This window comes from Amphiprion ocellaris, chromosome 20 (genome assembly GCF_022539595.1).
Source record: "Amphiprion ocellaris isolate individual 3 ecotype Okinawa chromosome 20, ASM2253959v1, whole genome shotgun sequence".
Classification (NCBI taxonomy): domain Eukaryota; kingdom Metazoa; phylum Chordata; class Actinopteri; family Pomacentridae; genus Amphiprion; species Amphiprion ocellaris.
The window spans coordinates 30,259,094-30,274,047 of NC_072785.1; the positions used below are offsets into that span (position 1 = coordinate 30,259,094).

Below are 14,954 nucleotides of genomic sequence, written 5' to 3' on the forward strand. Positions count from 1 at the left end.
TGCAAGTTTTCATAAAATTTGTAAAGTCAGCCCAGTGCATTGCAAAAAAAATACATTATGTTCATTCTAAACCCATTTTTATTGCATTTCACCAGTTTTTGTGTACTCATACTGCAATATCTGTCAAAATAATTGCAATATAACATATTTTTTGTTTCCCTTCACTACACTGCTACCATCACCACAGCCTAAAGCAGGGGGAGATGCAAAAAAATCCCCAAGAATGAGACTGAAAATGGCATTAAAATGGATAAACTCCCTTTTTAGATAAGACATGCTAAGTTTTACACGTTTGCATGATCTAAAACTTGCAAAGTTAGTTCTGTGCATTGCAAAAAATACACAATGTAGCCAATACAAGTTATTTTTTTACTGCATTGAACCAGTTGTTGTGTTCCTTTTTACTGGCATAAAATGGATAAATTACATTTTTAGACAATTTTAGGATTTACATGTTTAAAAATTTGCATAGCTAGATCTCTGCCTTGCAAAAAAATACACTATGGAGCCAATACAAGCCAATTTTACTACATTTAATCAGTTGGTGTGTTACTTTTTACCGGCATAAACTCCCTTTTTAGACATGATATTTCAGGATTTGCTTGTTTGCATGACCTAAAACTTGCAAAGTTAGTTCTGTGCATTGCAAAAAATACACTCAGCCAGTGCAAGCCTTTTTCACTGCATTTAACCAGTTGTGTTGCTGCTGTACGTTTGAAGAGCTACTAAGTGCTCTCACTTTGATTGCAGAAATGTCAGATTGTGTCTTGGCCCAAAAATAGCAGCAGGGAACACGTGTGTGCTGCTGCTGCTTTCAGATCAGCTCAGCCGAGACGTATGATGAGTCCTTGAGGATGACCAGAGGACTTTTTAATAAGGCGGACAACAGGCGGCTGCACTGCGGGTTTATGGAGGCTGTAATGAGGGGAGACACCGGGGATGACAGCGGTAACATTACCGGTGATACCTGGGATCAATTACAGCCGGATTATGTAAACCTCCACACCGCAGCCTGCAGCCGGTGCCCTCCTCACACACGCTGCTCGTTTATTCTGCACTTTAAAGCGAATAAAAAGTCTGAAAAAGTGACTTACGTGCAGCAGAAGAGGTGCGTTTGTCCGGGTGACGATGGAGCAGGTCCTGCTGTGTTCGGTGAAACCTGAAGCCGACTCTGACAGATCTGGAGACCGCAGGACGGGCAGGACGGACCTGACTGTCACCGGAGAAGCCTGAGCCATACCGGGGGCCGAGCAGGAAACCCAGTGCGGCTCTAAATATAGAAACCAGTCAGGGTTCAAGTCACAGAAACACTCCCACACCTCCTGTTCCAGTTTGGCACTGGTGGCCGTCACCTGGGCTGAAGGAAGCCGCAACAAGTGCACCGGAGTTAGCTTAAATAAAATGATAGCAGACGGTGGAAAAACATCCAAACCTGGCAGCGTGACATCTCCTCTGTAAAACTGGAAAAGCACTACAAGATATAAATATTAAAGAGCAGTTTTAAGACGCAATAACGGCGTCTTTAAGAGAATCTGTTATGCTAGTCGGCGATAGCTAGCTAGCTAGCCAGTTAGCCACTAGCTAACGTAGCAAACAATTCACCCTTTCGTCAAGCTTTTCAAAAAATGAAAGGCTTCCCAAACATTAAATACGAGTACAGACAATTAATATATCACATATTAACAGGCTTACAATGAAAACAAGACAGAAAAAAACTCACATTATGTCATGTTTGTTGAGGGAAAGGTTTTTGCGACTTTGTTTGCCCACTTGTTGACCACAGTATGGATGCCGCCTGGTGCCATTTTATAAGTTTATTCTATTTTTGAAAATTTAAGTATTTAGTTTAGGGTCAAACAAAATAGATTATACAATAAATGTCTGTACGTATACATGACATTTAGATATAAATATAAAAATGCAATACTACCGCAGCAGCTTTTAGAGAACTTGCTATGCTAGTACAAAAAGCTAGCAAGCTAATTAGCCACTAGCTAAAGTAGCAAACTATTGGCCGTTGGTCGAACTTTACAAAAAAATAAAGGCTTCCCAGACACTGGAAAGAGGTCACGTTATAAAGTAGTTATGTTCTGTATCACATACTGACAACCTCACACAGGAAAACAAAGATTAAAATCCGCTTTACCGTGTTTGCTGAAAGAAAAGTTTCTCAGATTTTGTTTGGTCACCTCTGGACCACAAGATCGCCGTCACCTGCAGCCATTTTGAAAATGAATTTTAATTCATTTTCAAAATGGCTGCCAGTGGCGTATATTAGTGATGGGATGATGATGCCTCAAGGAGTGTATTGACACACTACCCAAACTGTGTTGGCACTGTATTGACACTGTGTTGGTCACTCAATAGTGACCTCTGCAGTAGATCTAAAATCATTGCAGGTAAAAAAAATAAATAAAATAAGATGGAAAAGCTTACATGCTGCAAACCCAACATCAGCCTGTGAAATAATATTTAATCTTTATTTAATTGCTAGTCTTTTACTGAAAATATGATCTCATCATTGTTTAATTTCATTTGCTCAATTTGTTTGCTGAGTTGAAGTTGTCTATGAGAAGAGTTTTAAATTTGCTTTGTTTGTGTAAATGCTAAAATGAGTTGGTATGTAAAATATAGCAAATTTGTCTACAATAAAATTCAGAGTTCCAATTTTTAACTTATGTATGGAATTTTTTTAACTTAAGTGTTCAATCATACGAAATAACAGACTAAAAATGGATTCATTCATACACTTTTATTGAGGAACAAAAGTTTTTGTAGTGTCTTTGCTCCAAGGCGATTTCTCTTCTTGGACATCAGTTCCCCTGCCTTAGAAAAAACTCTCTCACAGGGTACAGATGAGGATGGTGTGCATAAAAATTTAAGTGCAAGTTGATACAGGTGTGGATATGTTTTCTGGTTATTTTTCCAATATTGTAACGGATCTTGTGCTCTGGGTGTGTTGGTTTCAGCCAGGTAGCGTTGGACTTCAACTGTGGAACCAGCTGTAGTATTCGAGGTCGAGTTGTTCTCCTCAACCTCCATATCCAGAGGTTTCCAGAGATTGTGCCCTAACAAATATTTTAGAAATAATTCTTTGTTAGTTGTTAGTTTATTATCACATGACAAACTGCAACAGAAATATACAAACACAAAAAATATGTGTTTTCAGTCTTTGATGATCATGTTGACCACAGCCTCATCCACTGCTTGCTTGTTAGGAACTGCAAGCAAAACGGAAATATTTTGTTTAAAGCGTCTTAAAGTACTGTAATTTTTACCAACAATATTACAGAGTCACACAAAGCCTTTTGAGTGTAATAAACTATTTTTGGAAATTCAAATTTTTGAGAATTTCAACATACCTGGGGTACTCACACGAGTATCTGCCAATTCTTCATTGCCATGCTGAGCTCTATAATGCCTCAGCATTGATGAAGTGCTCTTATTGATGTAAGATAGCTCTGTGGAGCAGAGCCGACACTTCACCTACAATAAAATAGGAAGTTAATCCATCTGAAAACAATCAAACCTCTTACAGAAAAGAGTAGAAACATATTTAATTAAAAAAACAGTAAACAATGCCCAAAGGAGAAACAGATTTACCTTATTTGCCGTCAAAAGATCAAAATGATTCCAGACTGGGGAAAACTTCTTCTTATTGGAACGATCCATGAAGTCAGAAGTTGAACAAGGTGAGGTCAAACAGACACAGCAACAATACATGTCAATACAGTTTGTTTCCTTTTAAACACAATTTGGCGCAGCACATCCAATCGACACACTTTCTGTATCGGTCACATGATTTTTTCTTAAAGCGATACACGCACCAATACGGGGTTTCACTCTTGTGTGCTCGGCACAGTGCTGACGCACCAGTGTTGTTCGTCCCATCACTAGCGTATATGTTTATATATATTTAGTTAAGGGAGAAATAGAAGAGCTCATACAATAAAAACATGTTAGTGTGAATAAAATGTAAATATAAATACAATTCAACAGCAGCATCTTTTAGAGAACCTGCTATGCTAGTACAAAAAGCTAGCAAGCTAATTAGCCACTAGCTAATGTAGCAAACTATTAGCTGTTGGTCGAACTTTACTAAATTTAAAGGCTTCCCAGACACTGAAAATAGGTCACGTTAAAAATAAATATACTGCATATACTCTGAACTAAATCCAACCATGCAAATGAATTTCCCCTGGCGTGGGGAGAAATAAAGGACTTATCTTAACCAGTTCAGCTGATCAGACATCTGATAGTTTGCTAGTGGATTCAATGCAAACTGGCAGGAACTAGTAAATATGATATTATTTCCTGTTTCCTTGTTTCTGACTGTGCGTTGTCTTTGTTCTTTTCTATTTTATTCAATTTAAAACCAACTTTTTTCTGGTTTCCAGGTAAAAAAAAAATGTTAAAAAATGACAAAAGCAACTCCATCAAATGTCTAATCATGGATTTTGCAGATTCCTTGTTTCATTTCTCGTTTGGTATCAGCAGTAGAGCTGAGGACAGACAGGCAGCAGAAACTACTATTACAAAAAACTATATTTTTGGTGCCCGTAAATGAAGACAGCAGGAGAGTTAAATCATTAATTTTGCTGGGCCATTTCTGATTTACCTGAGCATAAAATATTCATATTTACAAAGATATGAGTGAATTTTTCACTTGATATGTCAACTACTTTAGAATATTTGTCGACCTTATATTAGCATGTTTTTTCATTTCAATAGATTAACTGCTATGGCGATGGTTTTCTTTAATTTATGCATTATTGGTAGTAAAGATTAGAGGATCTAGGATTCACATTGAAGGATGTGTTCATGCTGGTATAATTCTGTGCTGGTAAAATTAAAATATGTGATGATTTCTTTGAAGCAGCTGCGCTATCTTGGAGCTACGTGTTTAACGGGACGCCTTCGAGGTCAGATGTCACAGCAACCAACTCAGCAGTTCAGAAACACACTGAAGCTCTGGTGTCCTGACAGATTAGAGCTGCTAAATACTGGACTAGATCTCCTCTCTTCACACACTGATATACAGCTAATTAGTTACAGCTAATTAAAGATAATGCACACACTTGTAAGGTTATTTAGAGTACAAGTATGATGATCAACATGAGCATCTACACAATGAAACCAATACTGCATGATTTCAAGGCTTTACATATAAGTGGTAAATGTCAAAAACAGCTGCAAAACCTAATATGTTATATAAGAAGTTATATCTGAGTGTAACAGTCAATAGTTTGCTCCCAGATTATTATTATTTTATTATCAGCAGTGAGCAGCAGAGGTCAGCACAGCATCACTTTACTGTCAGATGTCTTCAGGCAAAATCCAGCAGCTCAGCAGGTCAGAGCAGAGAAACCTGTCATGTTCAACTTTCACTGCTAAAATGATTTCATTAGAAGCTTCCATACAAACTGAACTCCACAAACTGAAAGAAACCTTCATTAGCAGCAACATAACACACCTGAGAATTCTTTCATTTAGAAAATATCAGCAGTGTGATTAAAAAAGCCCTAAAGTTTTGCTGATTTTTCCAACTAAATTTTCTTCATCTTCTCTTATTAATCTTGTTTTATTCTATTCTTTATACACTATATAAATTTGAATTAGTGTTATTTTATTTATCTGTTTTGGGATATATAATCACTGCCGCAGCACTGTACTGAGCGTTTTTTTTTTTTTTTTAAACTCTTTTTAACCCTATTTTTTTTTACCTGTTGCTTTTTTAATCAGATTTTCTCTGTTTTGTTAAATTATACGCTTGCAAATATGTATATTTAAAAAACGGTGGAATACTGTAGCACTGTAACTGTAAAAAGTAGTGAAAGTAATGACATATCTGTTAAATATTGATATTTTGATTTAAATACAGGAAAACTGTGTAATTATATACTCATACACTGTAAAATAAATTACTATTTGTAAAAACACATTTTTTTATGTGGACATTATCTACAGTTTTGTCCATTTTTTGTTATTATTATTATTATTAGTAGTAGTAGTAGTAGTAGTATACAGTCAACATGTAAATTACTATTTTTCACTTGGTGTTATTAAACAAAAAATATCTGGAAAATGACAGTTTTTAAAGTTGTTTACCATTTTTCAGTCCTTAAAGATGCACAATGTTTTGTTTTGTTTGTTGAAATAATGGCAAATATCTCTAAAATAAATTGATTTAACTGCAGTAAAAAAAATTGTCTAATTTTTATAGTGAAACATTGGAAGAAAAAATACAATTTGTAAAGATAGTGATTTTTGATTAGGACAATTTATACAGTTTGGGGTTACTTTATTACAGTTAATGTAAATTAATTAGTTTTTCTGTGATTTTACTGCTTATTATCTGTAATTTAACAAAACAGGCAAAATCTGTAAAGTTAAAAACATTGTTTTTTTTACAGTGAATGTAATAAGTGTCTAAAAATATAATTATTTACTTTATTTATCATCCACTTAAGCTGTAAATTAATGTATTTTTCTGTAATTTTACTAGTTATTATTTGTAATTTAACAAAATCTGTAAAATAACAGTGAATTGTTCATAAAATTAAAGGTAAAAACATTTTTTGATGGCGTATGTAATACATGTCATCTGAAAAAAATATAGAATTATTTACTTTATTCATTTCATATTATCTGTAATTTAACAAAAATCTGCAATATAACCCAGAATTGTTCAAGAAAATAGCAGTAAAAAAATGCTGAAAAAACAACTTTCATTTTATTTACTGATGTCTTCTAGAATATAAAAAATGGAAATATTAACAGGTTAAAAGCCAGATTTTTCCTTTTCTATTTCCCCACTGTGGTCTTTATGTTAAACTCCAGCCTCAGAAGTCAACCTGGCTCCTGTTTTTTTTCAGTTCTTTAACCTTCCTGTCTTCATTTACGGGAGCCAAAAAATATTGTTTCCTTATCTGAAAAAAATCCAAAAATTCAGCAAAAATAATTCCCCAAATTTCTGAAAATTTGCAAAACCTTCAGGAAGAAAATTTGAATAATTCCTTAGAAGTTTCCCTTAAAAGTTTTGTTTAAAAAAATCCCCCAAATTTGGCAAGAAAATTCTTGTAAATATTTTCAAAAATTTAGTAAAAATCGTCCAAAAAAATCCTAAAAATATCTAAAGTGATTCCATATATATCAGTAAAACTTCTAATATTTTCTTGAAGAACATTCACATAAAAATCAACCAAAATCCAGCAAAATTGAAAGATTTCCCAAAAATGTTGAAAATGTGGACATCAGAAGTGTCACTGTGAAAATAAATTTTTTCCCACATTTTCAAACTTTAAAACAAGTTAATTTGACCCGCAGGACGACACAAGGGTTAAGTCAGCATGGATTAAATGAAGACGAGTTTCCTCACAGGAAAGAAAAAAAGGACTCTTTCATTAACACTCCACGAGTAATTGCAGAAAAGCCGGATTGTGTAAATCCCGGCTTTGCTCCTTTTGTACCGGATTACAATTAACCTCATTGTAATCACCAGAGTAATCCAATTATAGCGCTGTGTTGCTCCACACCCCGTTCATTGTTCGCTAATTCTCTGTCTGGAAGCAGGGTGAACTCATCCCTGACTCATCTTCCTCAACGTTTTCTCTAATCTAACTTTAATTGCTTGGCCTCAACTTTCGACTTTACTTTCAAAGACTCATTTCGCTGAGAGCCGTTCTGCTCCAGCGGTTCAATACGCTGCCTTCAGGGCCTCTCATGGAGGAAGTTTCTATATGATGTGTTTATTCAACCAAATCAGTTCATCTACCTCCTTTGTACCTCCACATCTTCGTTCTCCATCTTTTGTCAACTGTCATGACTAAGATGCATCTGAAGATGTGAAGATACATTGTGAATGTTACTGGAAAGGCAGAATAAAGAGAATGAGAAAAGGTGGCAGAAGAACTCTCTTTAAAATGACTCTTTTAAAGATGATCTGAGGTCAGTGAATGTTTCTCAGTGATTGTAGTATACAAACTCCTGTATCTGAAAGGTCCTGTCTCTGGTGGATCAGTATCCTCGATATAACGATACCATGAAGACTAAAGAACACTCCAAGAAACTTTAAGAAAAGGTTGTTGAAAAGCATCAATCAGGAGATGATATGAGATAATGTCCAAGTTCCTGACGATCTCTTGGAGTCCAGTTAAATCTATTTTTAAGAAATGGAAGAAAGATGGAACATGAATAAATCTGACTAGAGCAGGACGTCCTCAAAAACTGAGAGATGAGAAGAAAGAGACTAGTGAGGGAGGCCACCAAGACACCTATGACTCCTCTGAAGGAGTTCCAGCTTCAGCAGCTGAGATGTTAGAGACTGTTCATACAACAACTGTTGTCTGTTCTTCACCAGTCAAAGCTTTATGGAGACACAGAGAAAGACTCTGATGGAAAAAGTTTAAATTAAATGTGGACTAGAGTTCACCAGAAGACATGTGGAGACTCTGAAGACACCTGGAAGAAGGTTCTTTGGTCTGAGGAGAACAGAATGGAGCTTTTGGGCAATTAAACTAGACACTGTGTTTGGCAGACATCATTACAAACACACTAAGCCTAATGTGAAGCACGGTGGTGGCAGCATCATGATGTGAAGCATGGTGGTGGCAGCATCATGATGTGAAGCACGGTGGTGGCAGCATCATGATGTGAAGCATGGTGGTGGCAGCATCATGATGTGAAGCACGGTGGTGGCAGCATCATGATGTGAAGCATGGTGGTGGCAGCATCATGATGTGAAGCATGGTGGTGGCAGCATCATGACGTGAAGCATGGTGGTGGCAGCATCATGATGTGAAGCATGGTGGTGGCAGCATCATGATATGAAGCACGGTGGTGGCAGCATCATGATGTTCCTCAGCAGCAGGTCCTAGAAGGATTGCAAAGGTAGAGGGTAAATGAATGCAGCAAAGTCTAGAGAAATCCTGGAGGACAACCTGATGCAGTCTGAAGAGAACTGAGACTTGGAGGAGATCAGTTTTCCATCCAGACGATGAGTCCAAGCAAACAGACAAAGATCCTCAGAAATAGTTTAAAGACAACAAGGTGAAAGTTCTGGAGGCAGGGTCAGAGTCCAGACCTCAATCCAACTGAGAATTAGAAAAAGTTGTGTTCACTCCATGATCCCTGTGGAAACTTACATAGTTTGATCAGTTTTATAAAGAAGAATGAGGTAAAACTGCAGCGTCCAGACATTTAGACTGATGGAGACCAACAGGATCAATGATGGAACTGAAGCTAAAGATTCATCTACAAAATACTGAGTTGAAGGAAGTGAATACTAATGCATGAACTGACATACTTTAACATGAAAAAGTCTTTTTTTCTTTAAATTGCCCATAAATCAATGTTGAGAAGCAATAAACCTGGATAACTTCTTCTCTATACTTTTTATGTGCATCATGGGAACCTTCGTCTGTTTTGGAAACCAGCTAAAGACGCCCACAGACCTCCAACCTCTCTGCTGTAAAAGAGATTACATTTTCCTTCTTTCTGTTCTGACTGGATGGCAGATGTTGCTTTAAACCTGCAGAAAGCCTCGACTTTGCTGAACAGACCCCACCACCAGCTCGGGGGTGAAATCGCTACAGTGAGCATGTGCGAACAGGAACTAATTGACTCAGGTAGGAGCTCCGTTTGACGGCGTTGTTCCCCCTTTTTCCATTCGAACAACTGTGAACAAAAGGCCAGAGTCTTTCCCTAATCAAGCTAATGGAGGCTGGTGGCTGGATGTGATGGGCAGCGACAGGTAGAGGAGCCCCGGGGGGATTCAGGGCGTCGGAGAGATGAGGACTTGAGGACCTGATTGGATGATGGAACCGGATGATAAAGAGCCTCGACGTGTCCTGTCAGATCCATTAGCAGAGTCAGAGCAGCGACAAGGACCGAGGTTCTAGTTGTCAGAGTGTTAAAAAGTAAACGTGGCTGCTCAGAAGACGGCAAAAAAAGCTGCTTCAACTTTAGTTTTATTCTTAGATTCAACTGAGAATCGCAGCTGAGATGAAACTTCAGAGGAAAATGACACAACGGTGAGTGAATACAGAAAAAGAAAAAAATATACTGCTGATGTTTACTGATTATAGACTAAAAAAACCTGTAAATGACGTTCACATAAATGTTTATAAGTTCTTTTACAACCATAAAATTATACCTTTTTTCTCAACTATATTTACATTAGCAAAAATATAATTAAATATTTGTCATAATTTGAATGAATTTGAAGGATTAAAAATGACAAATATTTGTTCTAACTCAGAATGTACACATTTTCCATCTTGTCTTATCTAATTTAGGTGTAAATTTCCTCAAAGAAGAATATTTTTTGTTAGATGACATGAACTACATACACTGTAAAAAAAAAATCTTTTACTGTAATTTCTTGAGCAGTTTACTCACACATCACACAGATTTTGACCGTTTTGTTCAATTTTGTTTCATAATTAAATCACAGAAAAAATGTTTTAATTCATGAATTAATCATAAAATAGCAGGGCAAAACTGAAAAACTTAAAAATCTGTTTTTAAAAAACAGGTAATTTGTTCTTTTACAGTGTTTGATGATGAAATGAGACAGTTTTACTGTATTTAAAACTAGAAAAAATATTCCTATTTTACAGATATTTACTGTTACCAAAGAGGAAAAATAGTGTATATTAAAGAATGGTTTAAATTTTTTTTTTTTTTAAAAAAGAAGTAAAAAAAATATATATAAAATAAAAAATTATATTATTATTATTATTATTATTATTATTATTATTATTATTATTATTATTATTATTATTATTATTATTATTAATGATAACTTCAAAAATCTGTATTTTTATACATAATAATTTATTTAATAATTGATTTTTTCTTTTAATACTTTTCTGTCATTTTCAAAGTTTATACAGTTTATTAAAGTTATAGTATCCCACCATTTCCCACAATTTGGGGGAAAAAAACAATTATTATTACATTATTTAATCTTTTTTTTGACAGTGTAGAAAATCGTGATACTGTGTTTAAGAAACTTATTCCTCCTATAAAATGTCTTTTTTTATTTGCAGCTGGTGGAGATTCCCCCTCCTCCTTGTTTAAATCAGTGAATTAAAGGCTCCCAGCTGCTTCTTTTACCTTCACCTCTCACCTGAAGTCCTTTAAACCTCCTTCCTCCTCTTCAGCTCTGATAAAACTCCCCTCTGACCTCCAGGATCTCCGTTCTGCTGCTGAGCTGCTTCCTGCTCTGGTTCTGTCTCCAGACCAGCAGCAGCGTTTCAGCCGTGAACCTTCGGCGGTTCGTCGGCTGTGCGGTCCGAGAGTTCACCTTCCTGGCCAGGAAACCGGGCTGTGGAGGGCTGCACGTCACCACCGACGCCTGCTGGGGGCGCTGCGAGACCTGGGAGGTGAGGAGGAAGAGAAGATCAGATTAGATCTCACAAGTTTATTCTAAATAAAATTATCCTGCTGCTGGTAGAAGAAGATTCAGCAGGAAGGCAGACAGACAGACAGTTTATCAGACAGACAGTTAGTTTATCAGACAGACAGACAGACAGACAGACAGACAGACAGACAGACAGACAGACAGACAGACAGACATTGAGGTAAATCCTGCAGATTCTCCAGTAAAGAAAATGTTTTCTGTGTTCAGGTCGGTCTGAGAGCAGCAGAGTTGAGATCCAGCAGATAAACGTGGAGGTAAAACAGGAACAGATAGATGCAGATAGACACGTAATCTGTTATAAAAATGGTCAAATCAATCTGCAAGGGTGCAAGAAAAAATATGTTATGAAAAAATGGAGCACTGTCCTGTAGAAATAACAGCAAATAAATGTAAATTAGTGATATTTTAGCTGATTTAAATACAGTAAAATTGTATAATGTTACAGTCACACATTGCAAAATGACAAATTACTGTTTGTAAAAACAAAGAATATTGATGTGAATGTTATTTAAATTTTTCCCCCATTTGTTAGTTTTTTTTTTTTTTTAAACAGTTAAAACATAAATTAATAGTTTTAAATGATTTTTTTTCCATTTTTCAATGGTAAAACACTAATATTTTAGATTGTTGGATATTTATGGGAATATTAAAAATCCTTAATATGGACAGTTGTTCTCTCAAATCATGGCAAATATCTGTAAAATAATAATTTATAATTTATTTTTTAATTATTCAAATCGAATAATTTTAAGGTAAAACACTATTAAAAAATAATAATAATATTGCCCCCAAAAAGACTCTTTCATGTCAAAGTGAAAACTGATTTCTCCAAAATTATGTTAATTAATTAAAAATACTAGCTTCTAAATAAGTGATAAGTGAAATATTTTATGATATTTTTTATTGTATATGTATATAACTTATTTTATAAATTCTAAAGAAGTGATTGGATATTTTTAATTATTTGACATTACTTTGGATAGAAGTCAGTTTTCATTTTGACATGAAAGACTTTTATAATAAATTATTATAAAAACAAAAAAAAAGAAAGACAAATTATATAATATAAAGCAATAAATGGGTAAAACTTCCAGGAAAGAAAAACTCTTATGAAGTGAAAACACATTTCTACAAAGTAATGTCAATTAATCAGAAATATAAAATAAATACTTTGCAATTGCTTATTCACAATTTTATATAATTTTTTATTAATTAACATGATTTTGTAGAAATCCGTCTTTTTTGTACGCATTTGTCAAAAAAAAAGCCAAACGCTATTGAAAACTTTGAAGGGATGTGAATCTTTATTTCTATAAAATTACAGCTAATTTGTTAACATACAGGGGTTTTTCTTTTTCAAATTTCTAGTTAACTAAACTTTATTCAGACCAGTTAGAACTTGAAAACATGATTTCTTACAACTTGAAAAGAGGAGATTTCAACCAACAAAAACACCAGAAAGTCGAGTTAAAAACCAGAGTAATATTACTATCAGGTGTTTGGTGAGAAGGTTCCATCTGTAGAGGAAATAATCACTAAAGTGTGAAGATGTTTTTGTGTTGTTTTGGCCTCCAGAAGCCGGTCCTGGAGCCTCCGTTCATCGAGTCCCATCAGAGGGTTTGTACTTACAATAAATCCCGTGTGGCTACGGTGAAACTCCCAAACTGCCAGCCCAACGTGGACCCGACCTTCAGCTACCCGGTGGCCCTCAGGTGTGACTGTGGAGTCTGTCTGACCAGCACCACCGAGTGCATCACCTCCATATGAACAGCAAACACAAACAACTACGACATGTGTTTAACTGGGATTCAGTTGATGCTGCTGTCTGGATTCTTTGTTTTGGTACCAGATGTAATTAATACTCATAATAAGCTTTTTAATAAACAAAATTATAAAATATATAAAATATTGGTCTTTTTTAATGGTGGATCCAATGTATGATTTGTTATAAAGAGATGATTTTACTGCCGTATTCTTAATTATAGCACATAATGAGATAAGATTAAACTTTATTCATCTGGGTTAGAGATATTATGTATTATAAACTGTGGAATTTAACAATAAAATTATTAATATGAAAATAAAATACATTTAAATGAATTAAGATAAAAAAAAAATTTAATCATGGAACTTAACAGTATAATACAGTTATTAATAGGAACACATTATAAATAAAAATAAATTAACAAATAATTAAAACATTTCCTTAAGGATTAATAAAGATTTATCTAATTTAGATAATAGAATAACTTAGAAAAATTTAAATGAAAGAAAATAAATTATGATTATTATGAATTATTGATGTATTATTGTTTAATACATTTAAAAATGTAAATGTATTATTAAACTAACTCATTAGAATGAATAAAGATTTATCTTATTTAGATTATAAATTATGGAACTTAATAACATTTCTAATGTAATAAAAAATAAAGTCAATTATAAAATTATTTGAAAAAATCTAATCATTAATTTATTAGATTTTTTCAAATAATTTCATAATTGACTTTAACTTTTTATTACATTAAGAATGTTACCGCAAAGTTCCTTACTTTATAGTCTGAAGAAGACAAATCTTTATTATTCTTGAATAAAATGCTTTAATTATTTAATAATTAATTTAATTAAATTTTCAATTTTTTTAATATTCATATTAATTATTCTATTGTTCCATGATTTATGATACATTATAAAACAACTTTTTTCAGTCCTTATGGAAATGATTTAATATTTTATTCATTATTTTTGACTTCATATTTATAATTTTACTGGTACATTCCATAATGGTTTTCTGCCACGTGTTCTGTGGAAACGCCTGCAGTTCATCCAAGAACTATCAAAAAAAAATAGTGCAAAAGGTTTATTTTGCACAAATTTTAAATGATAAGTGCAGAATAAAGTGATTTTGATGAAACAGTAAGATTTTAAGTTCAGATTCTGGTCATTTTTAAGTAGATTTTGGTTCATTTTGATTAGAATAACCACTGAATAGTTAAAAATCCAACATTTCTTTATATTTTTACAGGTTCCGACACTGATAAATGGTGTTTATGGTTTTCAGACCCTTTGGCTGGTTTTTAAGGGTTCAGATGGTTAAACTATTAAAATATGTCCCCAGCTCCCCTCGGCAACTTTTCTTCATAAACAAAGCGACGGCCGTAATCGACATGATAACAAGTCTGAGGGGATAATCAGTCTTTGATGGAGCCTAATGATGCAACCACTCGTTAACTGCTAATTAAGGGCCCTGAGCACAACTTCCCACTGGTTAGAGAAGAAAGAAAAGCGCTAAGTGGCGTTATTCGCATGATTACAGAGGTTTCATATAATATCTGAGAGCTTACATGTTCCTGAGGCTTTATCAAAGGTGTGAAAAATGCCAACTGGTGTTGGTATAGTTGTCGAACTGAGTTATCCGAGTCAAAGATGTAAAAAATACCGACCAGAGTTGGTATAGTTGTCGAACTCAGTTATCCGAGTCAAAGATGTAAAAAACACCGACCAGAGTTGGTATAGTTGTCAAACTCAG

General features: G+C 34.5%; 2 protein-coding genes and 1 long non-coding RNA gene across 15 annotated transcripts in view; 1 reads left to right on the plus strand and 2 right to left on the minus strand.

Moving 5' to 3' along the window:
- Positions 1–1,250, minus strand: part of syne2b (spectrin repeat containing, nuclear envelope 2b) — a 212,925-nt gene extending 211,675 nt beyond the window's left edge. For 8 of the 13 annotated variants that reach the window (XM_055005574.1, XM_055005579.1, XM_055005581.1 and 5 more), the window contains exon 1: positions 1,095–1,249. The gene's annotated coding sequence lies outside the window, so the exon portion shown is untranslated. Of the gene's footprint in view, positions 1–1,094 lie in introns of all 13 variants that reach the window. The other 5 variants (XM_055005572.1, XM_055005580.1, XM_055005576.1 and 2 more) reach the window with 1 other exon arrangement.
- Positions 1,251–2,289: 1,039 nt separating this feature from the next.
- LOC111582114 (uncharacterized) lies at positions 2,290–4,014 on the minus strand. The gene is made up of 3 exons (XR_002747309.3): positions 3,604–4,014; positions 3,363–3,486; positions 2,290–3,221 (listed from the first exon to the last, which is right to left on the minus strand). It is a non-coding gene; the product is annotated as an uncharacterized LOC111582114 (long non-coding RNA).
- A 5,515-nt stretch (positions 4,015–9,529) lies between these two features.
- On the plus strand, positions 9,530–13,331 carry gphb5 (glycoprotein hormone subunit beta 5). The gene is made up of 3 exons (XM_023290618.3): positions 9,530–10,031; positions 11,195–11,387; positions 13,001–13,331. The coding sequence occupies exons 1-3, from the start codon at positions 10,003–10,005 to the stop codon at positions 13,190–13,192; spliced, it is 414 nt and encodes a 137-aa protein (XP_023146386.1). The 5' UTR covers positions 9,530–10,002; the 3' UTR covers positions 13,193–13,331.
- The last annotated feature ends 1,623 nt before the right edge of the window (positions 13,332–14,954 follow it).